A 16,991-nucleotide genomic window follows, 5' to 3' on the forward strand; every position below is an offset into this window, starting at 1 on the left:
CTCTGCGATTCCGGCGGGTCGCTCATCCATCCATCCATCTGCACCCAAACGCCAATGGGATCTCCTGTGGCACGGCAGTAGCTGGGTGACGCAGCAATCCACTTGATGATGTGACGGTGGATACGTGCCCTCTCACGGATGCGGCAATCGCTCCATGTTCCATTTTGTTTTTGCCTACCTGTATGATTACTTCCGTGAAACGTCAGTTCTTCATTTCTAGCTAATTCAGTTATCTAGAAAGTTCAATGCTCCTTGATGTTTCTACATTCTTCTCTTCATTTGCTACACCGGCGGTAAGCTCTAGATAAACCGTAAACCCACGTGAAACCTTACTTTCCGTCTAACTTAACTTACAAAATCAAGCATATATTTTGAAAACTAAGATTAAATGTGTAGAACTAAAACTAAAGTTGCTATAGAGGATATATATAACAAATACAATCGAACATTTACCCCGTGATAATCAAAGCACAGATCCATTGACCATAGAAGATCCTGCTTCTGAATTCAAAATCTTCAAACCATCCCCAACAAAAACGCATACAAACAAGCTAACGAAAACAACCACATAAAATCAAAAAGCAAAAAGAGAGAGAGAGTCCACAATAACACAACCACAACCAGATTAACGACTTTAATAACCCATCCAAACGAGCTTTACCCACTAAGCTTATCACTAATCACTCTTACCCTGTTTGATAGGTTTTTTTAGTTTTTCTCTGAAAAAATCAGAACATATACAAATAGCTGGCTTCTGTTTTCGGTTTCGGATGATTTTTAGCTAACTGAAAAAGTAGTTATAGTTAAAATAAAATAAAAGTTGAGAAACAGGTTCTGACTGTCTTTTTAGTTTTTTTTTGAGTGAGTTAAGAAAATAAATAATTATTAAAAAAACTAATAACCAAAATTTAACCGTTACAATTACTTTTTAGCTAACTAAAAACTATAAATCCACCACTATCTAGCCGATAATCTTGTACCACTACCACTAATGTCTTTCCCTCAAGCAAGTCTCCAACCGCCTGCTGCCCTTCTACTTACCACCTCACCTCCCTCTCCTCCACTCCATTCCATTTCACCTCGCTTCGGTTTACCCCTCACTTTCTCTCACCTTCCTCGCCCACCTCCATCGCCTCCTCCTTAAGCAACGCCCACGAGCGAGCGACCCACGACCCTAACCCTAGCGCCATCACCAACCCAGCCACTGGTACTCTCGGCGGCAGCAATGGCGGGGTGCCTCGTCTCTTCGCTGTCGGCGGCGGCCGCGGTTGCCGGCCGCGATGCGTGAGATCGCGCCGCATGGGGAAGGACGCCGGCGAGGCGCAGCAGCAGCAGCCGCCGGACTGGGCGGGCGGCGGCGGCGGAGGAAGCGGAGGAGGAAGGGTGGTGCGGCTGCAATGCGTGGCGGCGCTCGTGCTCGGCGTGGCCGTGCTGCTGTCGGCGGTGTTCTGGCTCCCGCCGTTCGCCCGGCGGGGCAGGGGCGCGGAGGGGCCGGATCCGGGCGACGATTTCGGAGGTGAGCGGGTCTGCATTGCGAGATCTCGGTTTAGGTTCAAATCCGTTTCGTGCGTCTGTGGCAGTGGTCGACGAGTAGTCGCTGTTTGTTCGATTTCAGTTTAGTTTTCGCCGGGTGGTTACTGGTGAATGCTCAGCTTTGGATCTGGTTGTACGCAGTGAATAGTTGCGGCTTTGGGGTGGAAATTTGAATCAACTGCGAGGAACTTGGTCAGGGCGTTGTAAATTCTGGTTGGTTCGGAGCGCAAGCTGGATCGTCTAGAACTCTCTGCTGTAGTCTCGCCTTGCTATTATCGCAAAACCTGCAAATTTAGTCGCGTATGGCTCGGTTTTGCTGGATTTTTATGCTTCAATTTGATCTCTACTGTTTAGGCATGTGTCGGTGCTCTTTTTTCCTTTTGTCACAATTGAATATGGTTCGAATTCTTTTGGAAACTTTTCTGCCGAAATGAGTGATTGGTTGTGTGTATGGTTGGAAGTTTGAATCAACTGCAAGAAAGGAACCTGCGTTGGCATGCGTTGGTGCTATTTTTTTGGTGAAAATAGTAAGTTTGGAAATATGGGGAAAACGTTCGCTGCCAAAAATGGACAACTATGCTGCCCTGGTTGTCTAATGGTTGGGTCGTGGTCACAAACACTGACCGAATTTGCCAAAATGTGCCCAGCTATTTTGCATTGATCGTCGATATGTGTTGCATTTTAGATTCTATACTTCGTCATGTTCGATGATGTTAGGGGTACTGATTCTGTGTGGCTGACTAACAATGTGTTGTCTCGTTATTCGAAATAAGTTTCCATAGGCTGTGGAATTGTTCACTGGATATTTCTGGTCACTTCTTGTTCCTCTTTGAGCCCTGATAGATCATTAGATAGCAATTAAAGTTGCAGTCTATTCCCAAACCATGCGGTGTTCTTGAATTTTACTATCATTTGGAGAGTCCATAGCTTGTATGATGTAATTATGCACTTTATCAACAGAGGTGGGGATAATTTTATTTCATCATCTAAAAAAAGCACTTTATCCTAGCATATTTTTCTAATGAACCTATATTTTGCAGATGACATAATGGCAAGCTTTAGGCTGCACAAGACAGTTCCTGAGCTGAGTGAAAATACATCTAAGCTCGCAGTGGACATCTACGAGGAAATTGGCATCCCTAACTCCACTGTGGGCCCTCCAACATCCTTTATCTACATGTTTCTTGCTACTTGCGTCCTTGTGATCTGGACTGATGCTTAAATATCTGTACAGGTGGTTGTGAAATTACTACATCCATTAGTTGGATCAAACTGGACAAACGTCATCTTCAGCATTGTCCCTTACCCAGAAAACCTGGCTATATCATCAACATGGTTGAGCATTCTGAGATCATATTTTATGTCTTTGGTTGTACGGCAGTCAACACTCCACTTGACTGAGTCTCTATTTGGGAATTCATCCTCCTTTGAAGTACTTAAATTCCCGGGAGGAATAACAATTATCCCTCCACAAACTGCTTTTCTTCTTCAGAAGCCCCATGCAACTTTTAATTTCACTCTGAACTACCCAATCTATAAAATACAAGACAGAGCCAACGAGTTAAAGGATCAAATGAAAGCAGGACTGCTACTCGATCCATACGAGGTTAGTGGTACCTTCTGGCCTACTTTCCTTTTTGTCTGTCTAAATTATCACTTCAATCTAATAACACCATAAGAGGATACCCATTTACATGTATGTTTTGTTCATTTGATTCCCCCTCTAGCGGCCTTCATTGTGCCAGAAGTTTAGTCATTTGGTAATTCTGGCACTTCATGTCTATGAATGTTTATACAAAATTTGCGTGTGATGCAAATAGTGCATATAATCTCGTAGATATGTTGCAATTTGTGACTTGAATTTCTGACATTTACTCATTAGTTTGCTGGGCATTCATGCAACTGCAAATAGGATCCAACAAATATTCTGTAAATATGAGAGATCATGCAGGCACATGGTACTAGGTTCACGGAATCACAGAACGGAATTATCTACCATATTTCTTTTAAAGAATTGCATAAAAAAGAACAAGCACAAACAGTTGCTGCACTTTGTTTTGTGCACTGCTGGGGACCTGTGGTTCTAAACTAAGCCAAGAGAGCAATTTCGAATGGAGAAAGTGCCTAGTCATAAATGAGTAATGTACCAACTCTGTTTTTTCCCTTCAATTGAGTTTCTGATTTTTTGCATTTCAGAATCTGTATATCAAATTGACGAATTCACAAGGTTCAACTATTCTTCCTCCCACTATTGTTGAGACATCCATTGTTCGTGAAGTTGGAAATCACCAGCCATCTGCGCCAAGGATGAAGCAGCTGGCACGGACAATTACTAATTCATCTTCATCCTCTGGAAACCTGGGTCTGAATCATACTGTATTTGGCAGAGTAAAGCAGATTAGCCTTTCGTCTTATCTTAGGCATTCCTTACATAGTGGGGGCGGTTCTGATGCACCTAGTCCTGCACCCATGCATCATCATGCTCATCACCAGCGCCACGGTCATGACGGCAACAGACATCTGGCTCCAGCTCCTTCTCCAATGCATTTCCCTGTCCCGCAACCCAGATATGGTGCTCCACCTCCATCTGGGTGTCCGTATGGAACAAACAAGCCAAAGAAAAGAGGCCCCATAACACCAGCAGCTGAGCCTGCCACTAATGATCACCATTCTGCTTCCACTGCTTCACCACCACATCGATGGTCACCTTCACCTTCTAGTCATCCTCCACATGATCCCAATACGCACGGCGGCTCCCCTGTTCCATCCCCTCCCGTTTTACCAGAGCCACCTTTGCCCACCGTTTCATTTGCTCATGCACATCCTCCAAGTGAACATGGAACAAAGACAAGTCCTGCTCCAAGTGAACAGGCTAGGCAAGCAGGTCCTGCTGGGAATGGGATGTCACAAGTGGCACCTGCACCTCATTCATGTGAGTTCTTTTTCCATTTATATTTTCACAACTGTTGGGGAAGTAAGATGTTGTTCAATGGGTAATATGTCTACTGTTATATATCTTGCAGGAGGATTTGAACAGTTCATTTGAGTTTCTTTTTCTTTTTCCTTTTTAATCACAGTTTCTACTCATGAGAATAATACAATATATCCATTTCGGTTCCGTAAAAAAACATCCAGTTCACTTGATCACACATCTGATCTTAAGCCTAGTTGCCTACATATTTTGTTGACATTAAATTGCCAACTTCTTTTCTGTGAATACTTGCATGGATTGAGAATTAATTGTTGGCAAAGAAAATTATAGTTTTTCCATGATGACATAAGGTAATAAGACATGAACCAAGGTTTTGGAACCTGGTACTGGAGTCAGAACTCTGTAGCTCTGGGTTGTTCAATTATTTGAGAATCATGCACAGCTCCTTCCCTTTTTCAGTCACTATGAACGGAAACTTGTGTCACTGATCAGCTAATAGTAATAAAATGGTGTTGACGAACTCATCCAGACACTATTACCATGTTTACTATTTCATGTTTACCTCATAATAGCAATAGTATTGTTCACTGACTACTTAATTTGCTATTGCAGCTTACGCCACCCGGACATGGAATGTTTCCTGTTGCTGGGTCCTTTTTGCCGTAGTGGCATGTATCCTAATGAGCTTACGCTGATGGATGAAATACGCGGCTAACCAGATGTAAATTAGAGATGGGCGTTCTCTGAAAAATTGTTTTCCACCGGTGTTGTATCTGGTTACAGCCAGCCAATCAGCTCTCGGGGCGGGTGGCCAAAGCACAAGGAAGCTCACCCCTGCCTCGGCGTGCTGCTATACTTGTTAGTGATGTAAATATGGGTGGTGGAATTGGAATGGGAATGGGAATGGGTATAAGGCAAACGGGCGGCGGTTGTGCGTCGTGGTCAAAGCCACAGGGGCGTGGCAGACCCTTCTGTATCACAGGCGCGCTTGCCCGGTCGTGCTATGTACTACTGCTGCTCAGTCAGAAGAGAAGAGGGTCATCAAGTGTAAAGACCTTTTTGTTACATGGGAGAGCACGGCGCGTGCGCCTCCAGTTCAAGGGGGCTGTTTTGCATCTAGGTTCTTGAGGGCAATTTTGCTGTGGTCTTGTGAATTTTTACGGTAATCCCATCGATATTGTATTGTCTGTGAAACTGTGATCTCGATAGATGGCGTCCAGTTTTCTTTTGTTGCTCGTATTGCCTGCTTCCGTGCATGTTCTCGGAGAAGCTTGGGGAACTGTTTAGAGCATATCGACGGAGCCGTGTCCTTGCATTTACGAGCATCTGACGCAGTCACGCGGAACAAGCCAACAAGGGCTCTGCCTGACGAGAACCTGCCAACCTGCTGCGGCCGGTGACCTTGTAAATGCCAAGAGTTGTTGGCTGACCGCGGGAGAGATCCCCGTCGCAAGTACGGCCTGTTTGGCAGAACAAACATTAGTTTTCAGAGTGAAATCATTTTTTCATAAAATATACATAGAGAATCAATTTTAATTACGAAATTACCTTATTAGAAAAATTATTTTTTCGCAGAGAATTTGAATCGGAAGCTCTGCTAAACATATCCTAATGCCGGCGTTGCGGTCTCCCACACACACTTACCGCCAGTGATAGAGGCAGCATGTAGCCCCATGCTGGCCATGTTTTTTTCCCTTAGTCATGTGTGAGGAACGTTGATGTTCTAAGAATACGATGAATTAGAATATTTATGAATTATTTAATTTTAAAAACTTTACAATATAAATATATCTCAAATTCTATTTAAATATGCTCTAAATTTATCTAGGGTGTCTACTCTACCATTTAAGAGGATTGCAACGTACTCTAGCAAGATAAATTGTAAGTAAGTAAATACGAAAACGTAAATAAAGTAGAGAAACAAACTCGGTAAAAAAGATTTTTATCACGTGATATCAATGACATAAATATCACCTCTAATCCACGTTAGAGCTTAACAAAGGATATGCTCCCAAGTCAGCACCCGATCATGGCTATTGAGCCACCAAGTCACAAAGATAATGTCTTAACCCGGATGAGCCACCAAGGTATGGTCTCACCGCTAGCCTTTCTTACCGTCAATCGCCGCCGTGATCACTTCAGAGCTTGAGCCACCAATGCAAAGGTCTCTATGTCCCAGTACACATGTTTTGTCGCCGTTCCACACTAAGTAGGAGGGTCAACAAGTTGTCGGCGAGTCAAAAAAACTTCAAGGTGTCGGTGTACCTCTTGATACACAGTTGAATCACTCCTTAATCCACTATCCAGGCTGCAGCACCTAGGAACACTTCTCTCTAGGTCTAATAGTACTAATCTCTAATAGTGTGCTAAATTGCCTTAGATGAATAATTTAAGCATTTTGGTGGCTTAGATGTCTTTTCAAATATGTATGAGCTTCCTTTAGACTTCAGCAGTATGTCACATATCAAATGACTGAGTAAAGGAGTATTTATAGTCTCAAACCTGTCAACTAGTTATTTTCCCAACGACTCAGAAAAACTATTAATACCGGATGATCCAGTGAGAATAATAGTACTAACATCGGATCATCTGGTGAGTATAAACTCATAAACTAGCCGTTGGAACTCCACTTATTACCTCTGTGGACACCAGATATACCGGTGTGCATTCAAATTTATCATTGGACCTTCCGGTGAGTTATCTTGAGCCAGATTGCGCCATTTCTTCTCCGTGTAAAATGCTTTGGTGCATTGATCTTCAGAGCACCGGACCTTCCAGTGGGTTGTTCTTTATTCTTTAACACTTGCAATCTCCTCTACAAGAAATGCTCTGGCGCTATAATCCGGAGAGCATAAACCAAGTACCGGACCTTTTCGATGGGTTGTTCTTCATTCTTTAATACTTGCAGTCGCCTCCGCAAGAAATGTTCAGGTGCTATAATCCGGTGAGCATAAACCAAGCACTGGACCTTCTGGCAGGTTGATCTTCAGTCTTCTGCACTTACATTCTTCTCTGCAAGAAATGCTCCGGTACTATCTAGTGCAGACACCGGACTATCCGGTGAGGTCCTCTATCTCCTCCTCTTGATAGAAACACTCTGATAAGTTCAACATGAGAACACCGGACTATCCGGTGAGGCTATCGGTCTCTATGCACAATGCTCCGGTGAATGCATACTCTACTGCACCGGACTATCCAGTGAGTTCAATTCACCTGAGACTTCTCTAATTCAATCAAACTTTGTCCCGGCTGTAGTGGCTTCTTAATGTATTACATCCATGAGACCTACTAATATATATTCTTGGCAAACATGTTAGTCCCAATGACTATGTTGTCATTAATCACCAAAATCATAATCATGATCTAATAGGGTTATTTTCGCTATAATCTCCCCTTTTTTGGTGATTGATGATAACACAACTAATGCAAGTGGCAAATAATAAATAATATCAATCGTAAATAGTATAAAGTCTTACCACATTGCTTTGATGCATGTTCTTACCCTTTAGTCCTCCTTTATTGTGGCTCCCCATTTCTTCATTGCCACCATCTCACTTGATTGACTCATGCAAAACTTTTCCCTCTTTGTCAACTTAGGTGCCTCATGTTGCTTCTTATATTTTCTTCTTCTCCCCTTTGTTAACTTCGGCATTCCTAGACATCTTGCATCTTTCTTTGGTCATGAAACTTCTCCTCCTTTGTTAACAATCTCAAAAAAAAGCTACAAACATATGTTGAACTCCAGGAAGAGCGTTAAAGTATATACGAGAGAGCTTCATAAATCGTGATCCAATAAAATGATACCAATTGAAAATATATACCGATTATAAAGATATAATTCATGATACCAATTGTGATGATAGAAGGCATTGATATCAATTAAAAAGAATGAATAAAGATTAACTCACATGATATAATCTAAACTCCCATTTTATGTGTCCATGTATATAATGTAACTCACTTGTGAATACCACTTATAAAAATTTAGCAATATATGCATATATAGATAATAAGTAGAGGTAGGAAGTTTAAGTTACATCATATATGGAGATAGCTTAAAAGTAGAAATGAATTGACAATGATACCAAATTAAAGTATTTTAGCATTGCATACTTTGAGGAAACGTTGATTTCTCCATGAGACTACAAAAGATACATCTAGCAACACACGTTAGTCTCAAAATCACAATCCAAAGAATATACTCCTCTAAAATTGTGCATATAAGTTTTAAATACTTACGAGATATATGTATTTGTTATTAATAACAATAGAAAATGTACACTATAGATTGATTTATGGCATATAAAAGATATCAATTATGAAACTAATGTCATAAAAGAGACCTACAACTAATAAGCCATGTAGGTTGCTCATAGGTTAAAGACAAGCGCAAGTAACCTACCATATGAAACCTACACTATGCATTGTAATAAATTAAAATATACATAAGCAGTCCTAGACAAGGCAAATGCGCTAGATGCAAATAGAAATGAACTAAAGTCTAGCTATCATTTACTTATTTTACCTTCAGATGGGGATTTAGGTATATGATGATCATGGTCTTCATCAAAACGTCCAAACTTATGTACTTGGCTTCTTTGATTAAGGCTTCACTTTATATTGTGAGCCAAGTCTTCAAATCCCCGAGCCGACTTTTGCTTCAAGTCTTCTTTGAAATCCAAACCGATTGGACTCTTTCATGTTGGTGATTACTTCCTTGGGCACCCAAATAGGTTAGTTCCACTTTCGGTCCTTTCTCCCAACTATTTGTGCAACTGACTTGCCATTTTGCTTATTTTTTGAGCTTGAAGTAGTTGCTCTTGATCTTGTTCTTATAGTTGAGCTTGGTGTAAATGTTGGAGGTCTTGTTAGAGAGATTCATTACTTTCTTTTTCTCCTTAGTCTCCTTCTTGACTTGCTTACATTAAAAGAACGTGTGTCCTTCATGATGATATTTGAAGCATGTCACAGTGGACCCCTCTGCAAGCTTCTTCACCCTGCTTGCACGAGTATTTTGAGTAGGTTGGATATGGTTTTTGCCATTTAATCTTGCCAAGTCCTTCTTAAGCTTTTTCACTTTTTGTTTGAGATCATCATTTTCTTGTGCAATTAGTTCATTAGATGATTATACAAGAATATTCTTAACATATATCTCATTACAAAGGGATGGGCTAGATATATCAATTAAACCATCATAAGAAGTACAAGTATCTATCTTAGGATTAAAATTAAATAAAGAGATAGATTACTTCAAACTGGTCTTAGATTGAGATTCAATGCAATCAAATTTTACCTTAAGCTCATCATGCTCTTTCTTTAGCAAATTGAATTTACTCAATAATTGTTCATAATCAGAAACAAATGTAGCATGAATGTTATTAAGTGCACTGAATTTTTTAAGCTCTTTTGGTTGTTTCTTAAGAGCCCTTTATTACTCATTGATCAAATTAATGAGTTCATCATAGGAGAGAGAAATCTCATCAAATTCATCATCACTTACATTGCTATCTATATCTTTGACCATAAAGCACTTGTAAGGTAGCTTGCATGTTGACTTACGTAATGATGACCCTTAGGAAGAGCTTCTCTTGAAGGAGTGGGTGGCGAAGCTCTCATCACTTGAGCTTTAATCTTCATTTTCACCTACCTATCTTCTCATACTTGCAAATGCTTTGGCTCTTCCCCTTGTCACCCTCTTGCTTTTGGTTTTTTTCTCCTTTTTGATGTGATTAATAGTTTTGACCAAGTCTTTTATGGAGATTTGATGATCAATCTTACCATTCACCTTCTTGATGTTCTTCTTCACTTGAAAGATGAGTTTAGCGACTTTAGGATCTATTTCTTCATCACTTGATTTGCTCATCATCTTCATTACTCTTTTCATCTTTATCTTCATCTCTATCATCTTCGCTTAAGTTTGACTCTTGCTCTTGCCTCTTTATCTTCGCCTTCATGTATGGACATGGAGCTTGCTTGCTTATGAGAATAAGGTTCTTGATGTTGGATAGGTAAGAAGCTTCAACATCCATGTTCGTGGTCATCTCATGGGCTAATGATCTTGCCGAGCACTTGACTTGGAGTTATCTTCTTGATGTCGTTATTATCGTAGATGATGGAGACTATCAACTTATACTTTAGAAGAAGAACTTGAAGTATTCTTCTCACCACTTGATCATCATCAATTGGTGTCAAACCTAGCTTATTGATAAAAATATTTAAACGTGAATACATACCATTAGCATTTTCATAGGGTAGTTATCTGATGTCATTGAGCTTAGTAACAAGTCCATAATATTTATCATTGCGCACATTTTTTGTACCTTTGTATATTTTTATGAGACTATTCCAAATATCATATGCATTGGTGAGAGAATAAACATGATTAAATGCATCAACATTTAAAGATGATAAAATGATATTATTCATCAATGCATCTAATTGTCTCTCCTTGTTTGTAATGCGAGGTCTTATCCTTTCCTCTATGACTCTGTGACTCTTCAAACATTTAGACTTTTGGCTTGCAAAAAATAAGATATTAGAATTTTTCAACGGTGGAAATTTGTGTCATTGAAGAGTGGAGCATTGTGGGTATCTATCTCAACCCCGGATGTCACAACTTTAGGATATTAAGCCTATCAAGAGCAAGAGACTCTGATACCAATTATGAGGAACGGTGACGTCCTAAGAGGGGGTTGAATTAGGACACTTAGAAACTATTCGGCTCCAAAAACTTTACAAGTTAAATCTATCTCAATTCTATCTAAATATGCTCTAGATTTATCTAGTGTGTCTACTCTACTGTTTAAGAGGATTTACAAACTGCTCTAGCAAGGTAAATTGCAAGTAAGTAAATACGAAAATATAAATACGGTAGAGAGACAAACTCGACACAAAGAATTTTTATCTCATAATATCGATGGCATGAATGTCATTCCTAGTCTACGTTAGAGCTCCACCAATGATATACTCCCGGTCGATACCTGTCACGGCTATTGAGCCACCAAATCACAAAGACAATGCCTTAACCCGGATGAGCCATCAAGGTAAGGTATCACCACTATCCTTTCTTCCAGTCACTTGCTGCGGTGATCACTTCGGAGCTTAAGCCATTAAGGCAAGAGTCTCCACGTCCTCGTACATGTGTCTTGCCACAGCACCAAGTCGGAGGGTCAACAAGTTGTCGGCGAGTCATAAAGACTCCAAAATACCGGCGTAAATATTGGTACACAGTTGGATCATCCATTGATCCATTCTCTAGGTTGCAGCACCTAGCAACACTTCTCTCTATACCTAATAGCACTAATTACTCTTTAATGGTGTGCTAAATTATCTTAGATGAACACTTTAAGTACTTTGGTGGCTTAGATGTCTTCTCAAGTGTGTATGAGTTTTCTTTAAACTCAAGCAGCACGCCACATATCAAATGACTGAATGGAGTGGTATTTATAGCCTCAAACCCACCAACTAGTCGTTTTTACAATAACTCAGCAAAGTTATTAACACCGAATGATTCAGTGAGAATAGTAGTACTAACAACGGATCATCCGGTGAGTACAAATTCAGAAACTAGCAGTTGAAACTCCACTCGCTGCCTTGTGGATACCGGACATTCCGATGTGCCTTTAAATTTATCACCAAACCTTCCGGTGAGTTATCTTTAGCCAAACCGCACCACTTCTTCTCTGTATCAAATACTCTGGTGCATTGATTTTCAGAGCACTGGATCTTCCGATAGGTTATTCTTTATTCTTCAACACTTGAAGTTGTTTCTGCAAGAAATACTTCGGTGCTATAATCCGGTGAGCATAAACCAAGCACTGGACCTTCCGGTGGATTTTCTTCATTTTTTAACACTTGCAGTCGCCTCTGCATGAAATACTCCGGTGCTATAATCCGGTGACCAGACCTTCCGATGGGTTGATCTTCAGTCTTTTACACTTGTATTCTTCTCTGTAAGAAATGCTCCGATGCTATTCAGTACATATCACCAGACTATCCGATGAGATCTTCTGCCTCCTCCCCTTGACAGAAATGCTCTGGTAAGTTCAACACGCAGAGTGCCAGACTATCTGATGAGTTCATCAGCCTCTGTATACAATGCTCTGATGAGTGCAAACTTTACTGCACCGGACTATCTGGTAAGGTCAATTTACCTGAGACTTCTCTAATTCAATCAAACTTTATCTCGACTGCGATAGCTTCTTAATGTATTATATCTATAAAACCTACTAACATATATTTTTAACAAACATATTAGTTCTAATAACTACATTATTATTATTCACTAAAATTATAATATAATTTAATAGAATCAATTTCGCTATACCGTAAAGCATGCGCGACTTTAGGTAGAGAGTACCCGCCACTAAACCCACCAGTGAGGCGCGCGTGTCCTGTATAATTAGGCTCGTTACTCTCTACCGGACAGAACAGACAGGACAGGAGGGCCTGTACGATCGAGTATACACAACCCCACGTATAAAAATAAAATAGCACAATAACTCATATTTAATGAACATGTTCTTACATGAAAGTACCAGCAGTCCAAAGGCAAAGACACGATTCATCATATAAAATAATGAACTGAATAGAAAATCGTTGTTACACAAATTATTCTCAAATGGTTCTTAATAGTGAGCTCCAGAACAATTAAAGTCCTGCTCCCAAGCTGTTCATTAGGCATATAAAAAACTGGGCAAAAATCTAATATCTCATCTAGATGTAGAACCCGAAAAAAGTTCTCAAAATTTACCAAATCTTCCTGGATAGAGCTGTTGTGCAAGTTCTTAATTACTGAAGAGAATGAAACAAGTTCCTGCAGAAACCGAAAACTAACAGAGCAGTAAACCAACAGGGCAAGATTGATAATTATTGAACCATCAATTTCTACTGCTCTTTCAGATATTAATCAAAACAGGATTAACCTGTACCAAATATTACAACGGCACTAGTCCAGGGATCAAAGCTAACAGGCAATGTACTGCGAACAACAGAGTCCCAAAAATCGTTATATAGGGACTGATCAGAGAGGACCAAACCACAACCTTTAGTAATTACCTATGCCAATCAAGCTATCAGAGAACTACACAGGTCCACATTTATTATACTCAGATAGCAAGCCCAATTTTAGTGCATTTAATCATCACCGAGCATTAAAGCACATATAATCATACTATTTAGAATAAGTGAGAAGGTAAAAGATACAGAAAAACTCGTTGAAACGAGTTGACGATCGAGGCTAGGCATGACTCAAAATTTGTAGACCTAGAAATCATATCGCCCGCTATTGCCATCGGTTAGAAGGAGAATGGAGATACAAAAGCTTCTCCACATTGCGACTGCACGTGTGGGCGAGCCTCAGTTGTGCAGCTCTAGCCACCGACAGCTTCTTCTTCCTAACGCCAAGTGCATCGATCAAGCACAAGACGATATCAGGCTCAATCTCACCGTTACGAACCGAGAAGAAATAGATAGGAAAGGAAAAATATGATTCTTTAGAGGAAGTAGATAAAGGGGAAGCTCCCCACGCATACACGTCGAGGCTGATGGTTTTTGCCTCTGAATCGCATGTGCCATCCCCTTCAATCGAGCGGCCCAAGGCGGATTCGACGGCTAGCAAGGACTCTGGCCGCGCCACAGAGCCCCCCACGAACGCGCGAAGGATCCGAGCATAGCTTTTTCGCCGCCACCACTGAGCCTCCGATCTAGGCGCTCCCAAACCCCATCCTTAATAGGTGCCCGAGCTCAAACCCTAGCAGTTGGCTACTGTTTTTGCTGGGCGACTGCGGGCATGAGCCAAGCAAAGAAAGAAAAAGGCCCAGCCAGAATGCTAAGGTTCAGCCCAGGGTTCAATTTATGATGGTAACCGGTCAAAGTTCGCGGTTACCGAGCTTACTGTTCCGGTTTGGTTTCACTAATTTTATAGGTGTGATAGGTCAGTTATGAATTAATCTAGTCGTAACATATTTACACAATCCTGCATGTTACAATAACTAATTCATGAGTACATATATTTTTAAGAAACATAGAATCATGTAATAAATCTAACAAAATTAGTTTCATGATTTTTGGATTAGCACAGAAAATGTTCAACTTTTTTATGAGTATAAATAATTTTATCATGTAGATCATGTTACAAAGAAACCAACAAAATTTGTTTCACTTGATTTGAAGCTCAGATGAATTAGTTATTGATTTTACAATAATGAGCCAAGTTTTAGATTTTTTGTTGAACTTTACTGAAAATCGAGAAAACCGCTCGATAAAGTGATTTGCAAACACACCATTCAATCCGGTTGGATTTCTACTTTACCACTACTACCTCTGTTTTCTTTTACTTGTCGTTTAGGATATCGACACAGTCTTCAATGAGCATGTTTGACCATTACTTTTGACAACTAACTCTTGATAAAAGTTGATAAAAATTAGATGATGTCAAAGTATTTTTCGTGACACGTTCACTACTACTATTTTTATGTACTAAATCCTAATATTTTGTGTATATTAGTGATCAAATTTTTTAAAGTTTGACTGCACGTATTCTAGTACGATATCTATTTGAGAATGGAGGTAGTACTCTGTTTTTGCACCGTCTACCACTCCATCATCTCGTGTTTCCTCCCCTTCTCATTTGTCTCCGGCATGAGCAGATGGACAAGTGAGTCTAGCGAGAGGAGCAATGGAAGGTGAGCGAGCCTAGCGAGGAAGGAGCTGCAAGCGATTGAATGAGCAAGTTGTTGCCTACGGCTCCTCCTACTGACGCCACCACCCCAAACTCAACCATCAATGTGTCCTTCCACCAACTACGGCAGCCGATCACATATCTACATGTCGTTTGGTTGCTCCCCGCCCCGCCACCGAACCAGCCCGCCGCCATCCCACATCGGTTGGCGGCGACAGTGTCACTCCTAGGAGCAACAACTTCTTGCTACGAGCACGACTGCAGAGGACGAGGGACAGGGCTTGACGAGGAACATGTGGACCCCGCGAGGTCTGCAGCCCTACGATGAGCATTAATTCTGTGGAAGTCGATGCTCCAGAGAGTGACGTCGCTGTCGCCAGCCAACGTGGAATGGCGCGACGGGACAACAGCTTGGGGCCGGTTCTCTCTCGATGAACTGAGATGATTGAGTCGATTGACGATCTAGTGGGTTCAAGATGCGATGGTGGGGAGGAGCGGTAATGTTGGAGAGGTGACGCCGGAGTCCACGTCGGGAGAAAGAGAGGCTGTAAGGGAGAGAGTATATGGTAACAACAACTAACGGTGGAAGAGATCTACATGTGATCTGAGCCGTTCGTGTTGGATCTGAGCCGTTTGTGTTGAATCTGATAGAGCAGTGCTAGAACGGAGCAAACCTAAGACTATGAAGTGGTAAAGTAGTAATCTGGTGTGGGGAATGGTATGTTTGTAAACTGCTTCACAAATAGTGGTACACAAGTAATTTTTCCTAATATTTTTACAAGACTAGCAAGTTGAGAGTGGGAGGAAGAGTATCTATACTCCATATAATTTATCTATTATGATGGATTCATCGTCGTCTACTTAAGTTGATTAAACAATCACTATGTAGAGTTAAATTTTGTTTATATTTTTAAAAATATATTTAATATATTATTATTTATTCTTTATATATAGCCATTCAATATATGTCTTTCATACATTCTAAAAACACATTCAATTTTGTATTATTTTTCTTTCATGTTTTTTTGGATTGCTATATATTGGATTGATTATACATGCATAACACGTGTTCAATTACTTAGTATGTACATGTGGCTGCGTTTTGTGGTTAAAACTGTGCAGATACGCTCCTGTGCAGATGTGCCGCCGGCCTGTCCACAAAACAGCGTCAGCGTCAACAAGTAATGGCTAGGGACGAATGGCTTCACTCAAGAAAATGATCCTGAGCTCATACGACGATCCTTCACCCTGCGATGTTGGCACTCGATCGGCAGGTTGTTGGAAGAGCGCATGAAATTCTCTTCACGCCAGCTAGGACATCAATTGCCATGTCCTACCGTAGCCTGCCTTGAGACGTGCTACCACACCTACAGAGCTACTGTTTCCACGTAGTAAAACGACACCTAGAGTTGTGAAAATAAATTCAATAGAATCGTGTCTTACAAAAGATCATTTCTCCTATCATAACACGTATCTATTTTCTCTCTTATAATGACACATATCTATTCATTCTCTCTACTCTTCGATCCAGTCATTAGATCATATAATAAATAACGTGAATAAAATTTTAGAGTATATTTCTGAATAGAACCTTATAAAATTTGCTTACTTACTCAAGTTGTTACCATCTTGTGGCCCCTAAATCAGCTGCCTTGTGGGGGCCCCATTTCTCTGTCCTGCACTGGACTGCTGTTCAAGACTTCAAAGTTCAACAAAAGACAAAAACCGTTGCCCGACAGGCCGCCATTATGTTCTGATAGTGCCTAGTGAATCTCTGATAACCATTCCCCAAGAGGATCAGATATCCACGGCCATGCTGGACATGTTAGCAAATGGTGCATCAAA

At 40.7% G+C, this 16,991-nt stretch overlaps 1 protein-coding gene across 1 annotated transcript; it reads left to right on the top strand.

The window, feature by feature from the left end:
• The first annotated feature begins 990 nt into the window (after nt 1–990).
• Nucleotides 991–5,659, top strand: LOC133928723 (uncharacterized). Its single transcript, XM_062375181.1, has 5 exons — nt 991–1,516; nt 2,574–2,683; nt 2,768–3,139; nt 3,730–4,465; nt 5,078–5,659. Exons 1-5 carry the CDS (start codon nt 1,300–1,302, stop codon nt 5,158–5,160), a joined length of 1,518 nt encoding a protein of 505 aa, XP_062231165.1. The 5' UTR covers nt 991–1,299; the 3' UTR covers nt 5,161–5,659.
• The last annotated feature ends 11,332 nt before the right edge of the window (nt 5,660–16,991 follow it).

Source organism: Phragmites australis, chromosome 1 (genome assembly GCF_958298935.1).
Source record: "Phragmites australis chromosome 1, lpPhrAust1.1, whole genome shotgun sequence".
NCBI lineage: Eukaryota > Viridiplantae > Streptophyta > Magnoliopsida > Poales > Poaceae > Phragmites > Phragmites australis.

Bases quoted from the DNA above. Each gene is read 5' to 3' on its own strand.
- LOC133928723 (XM_062375181.1), top strand. From the start codon at position 1,300: ATGGGGAAGGACGCCGGCGAGGCGCAGCAGCAGCAGCCGCCGGACTGG. The intron at 2,684-2,767 runs GTGGGCCCTCCA...ATATCTGTACAG, and splicing joins TTGGCATCCCTAACTCCACT to GTGGTTGTGAAATTACTACA. The intron at 3,140-3,729 runs GTTAGTGGTACC...TTTGCATTTCAG, and splicing joins TGCTACTCGATCCATACGAG to AATCTGTATATCAAATTGAC.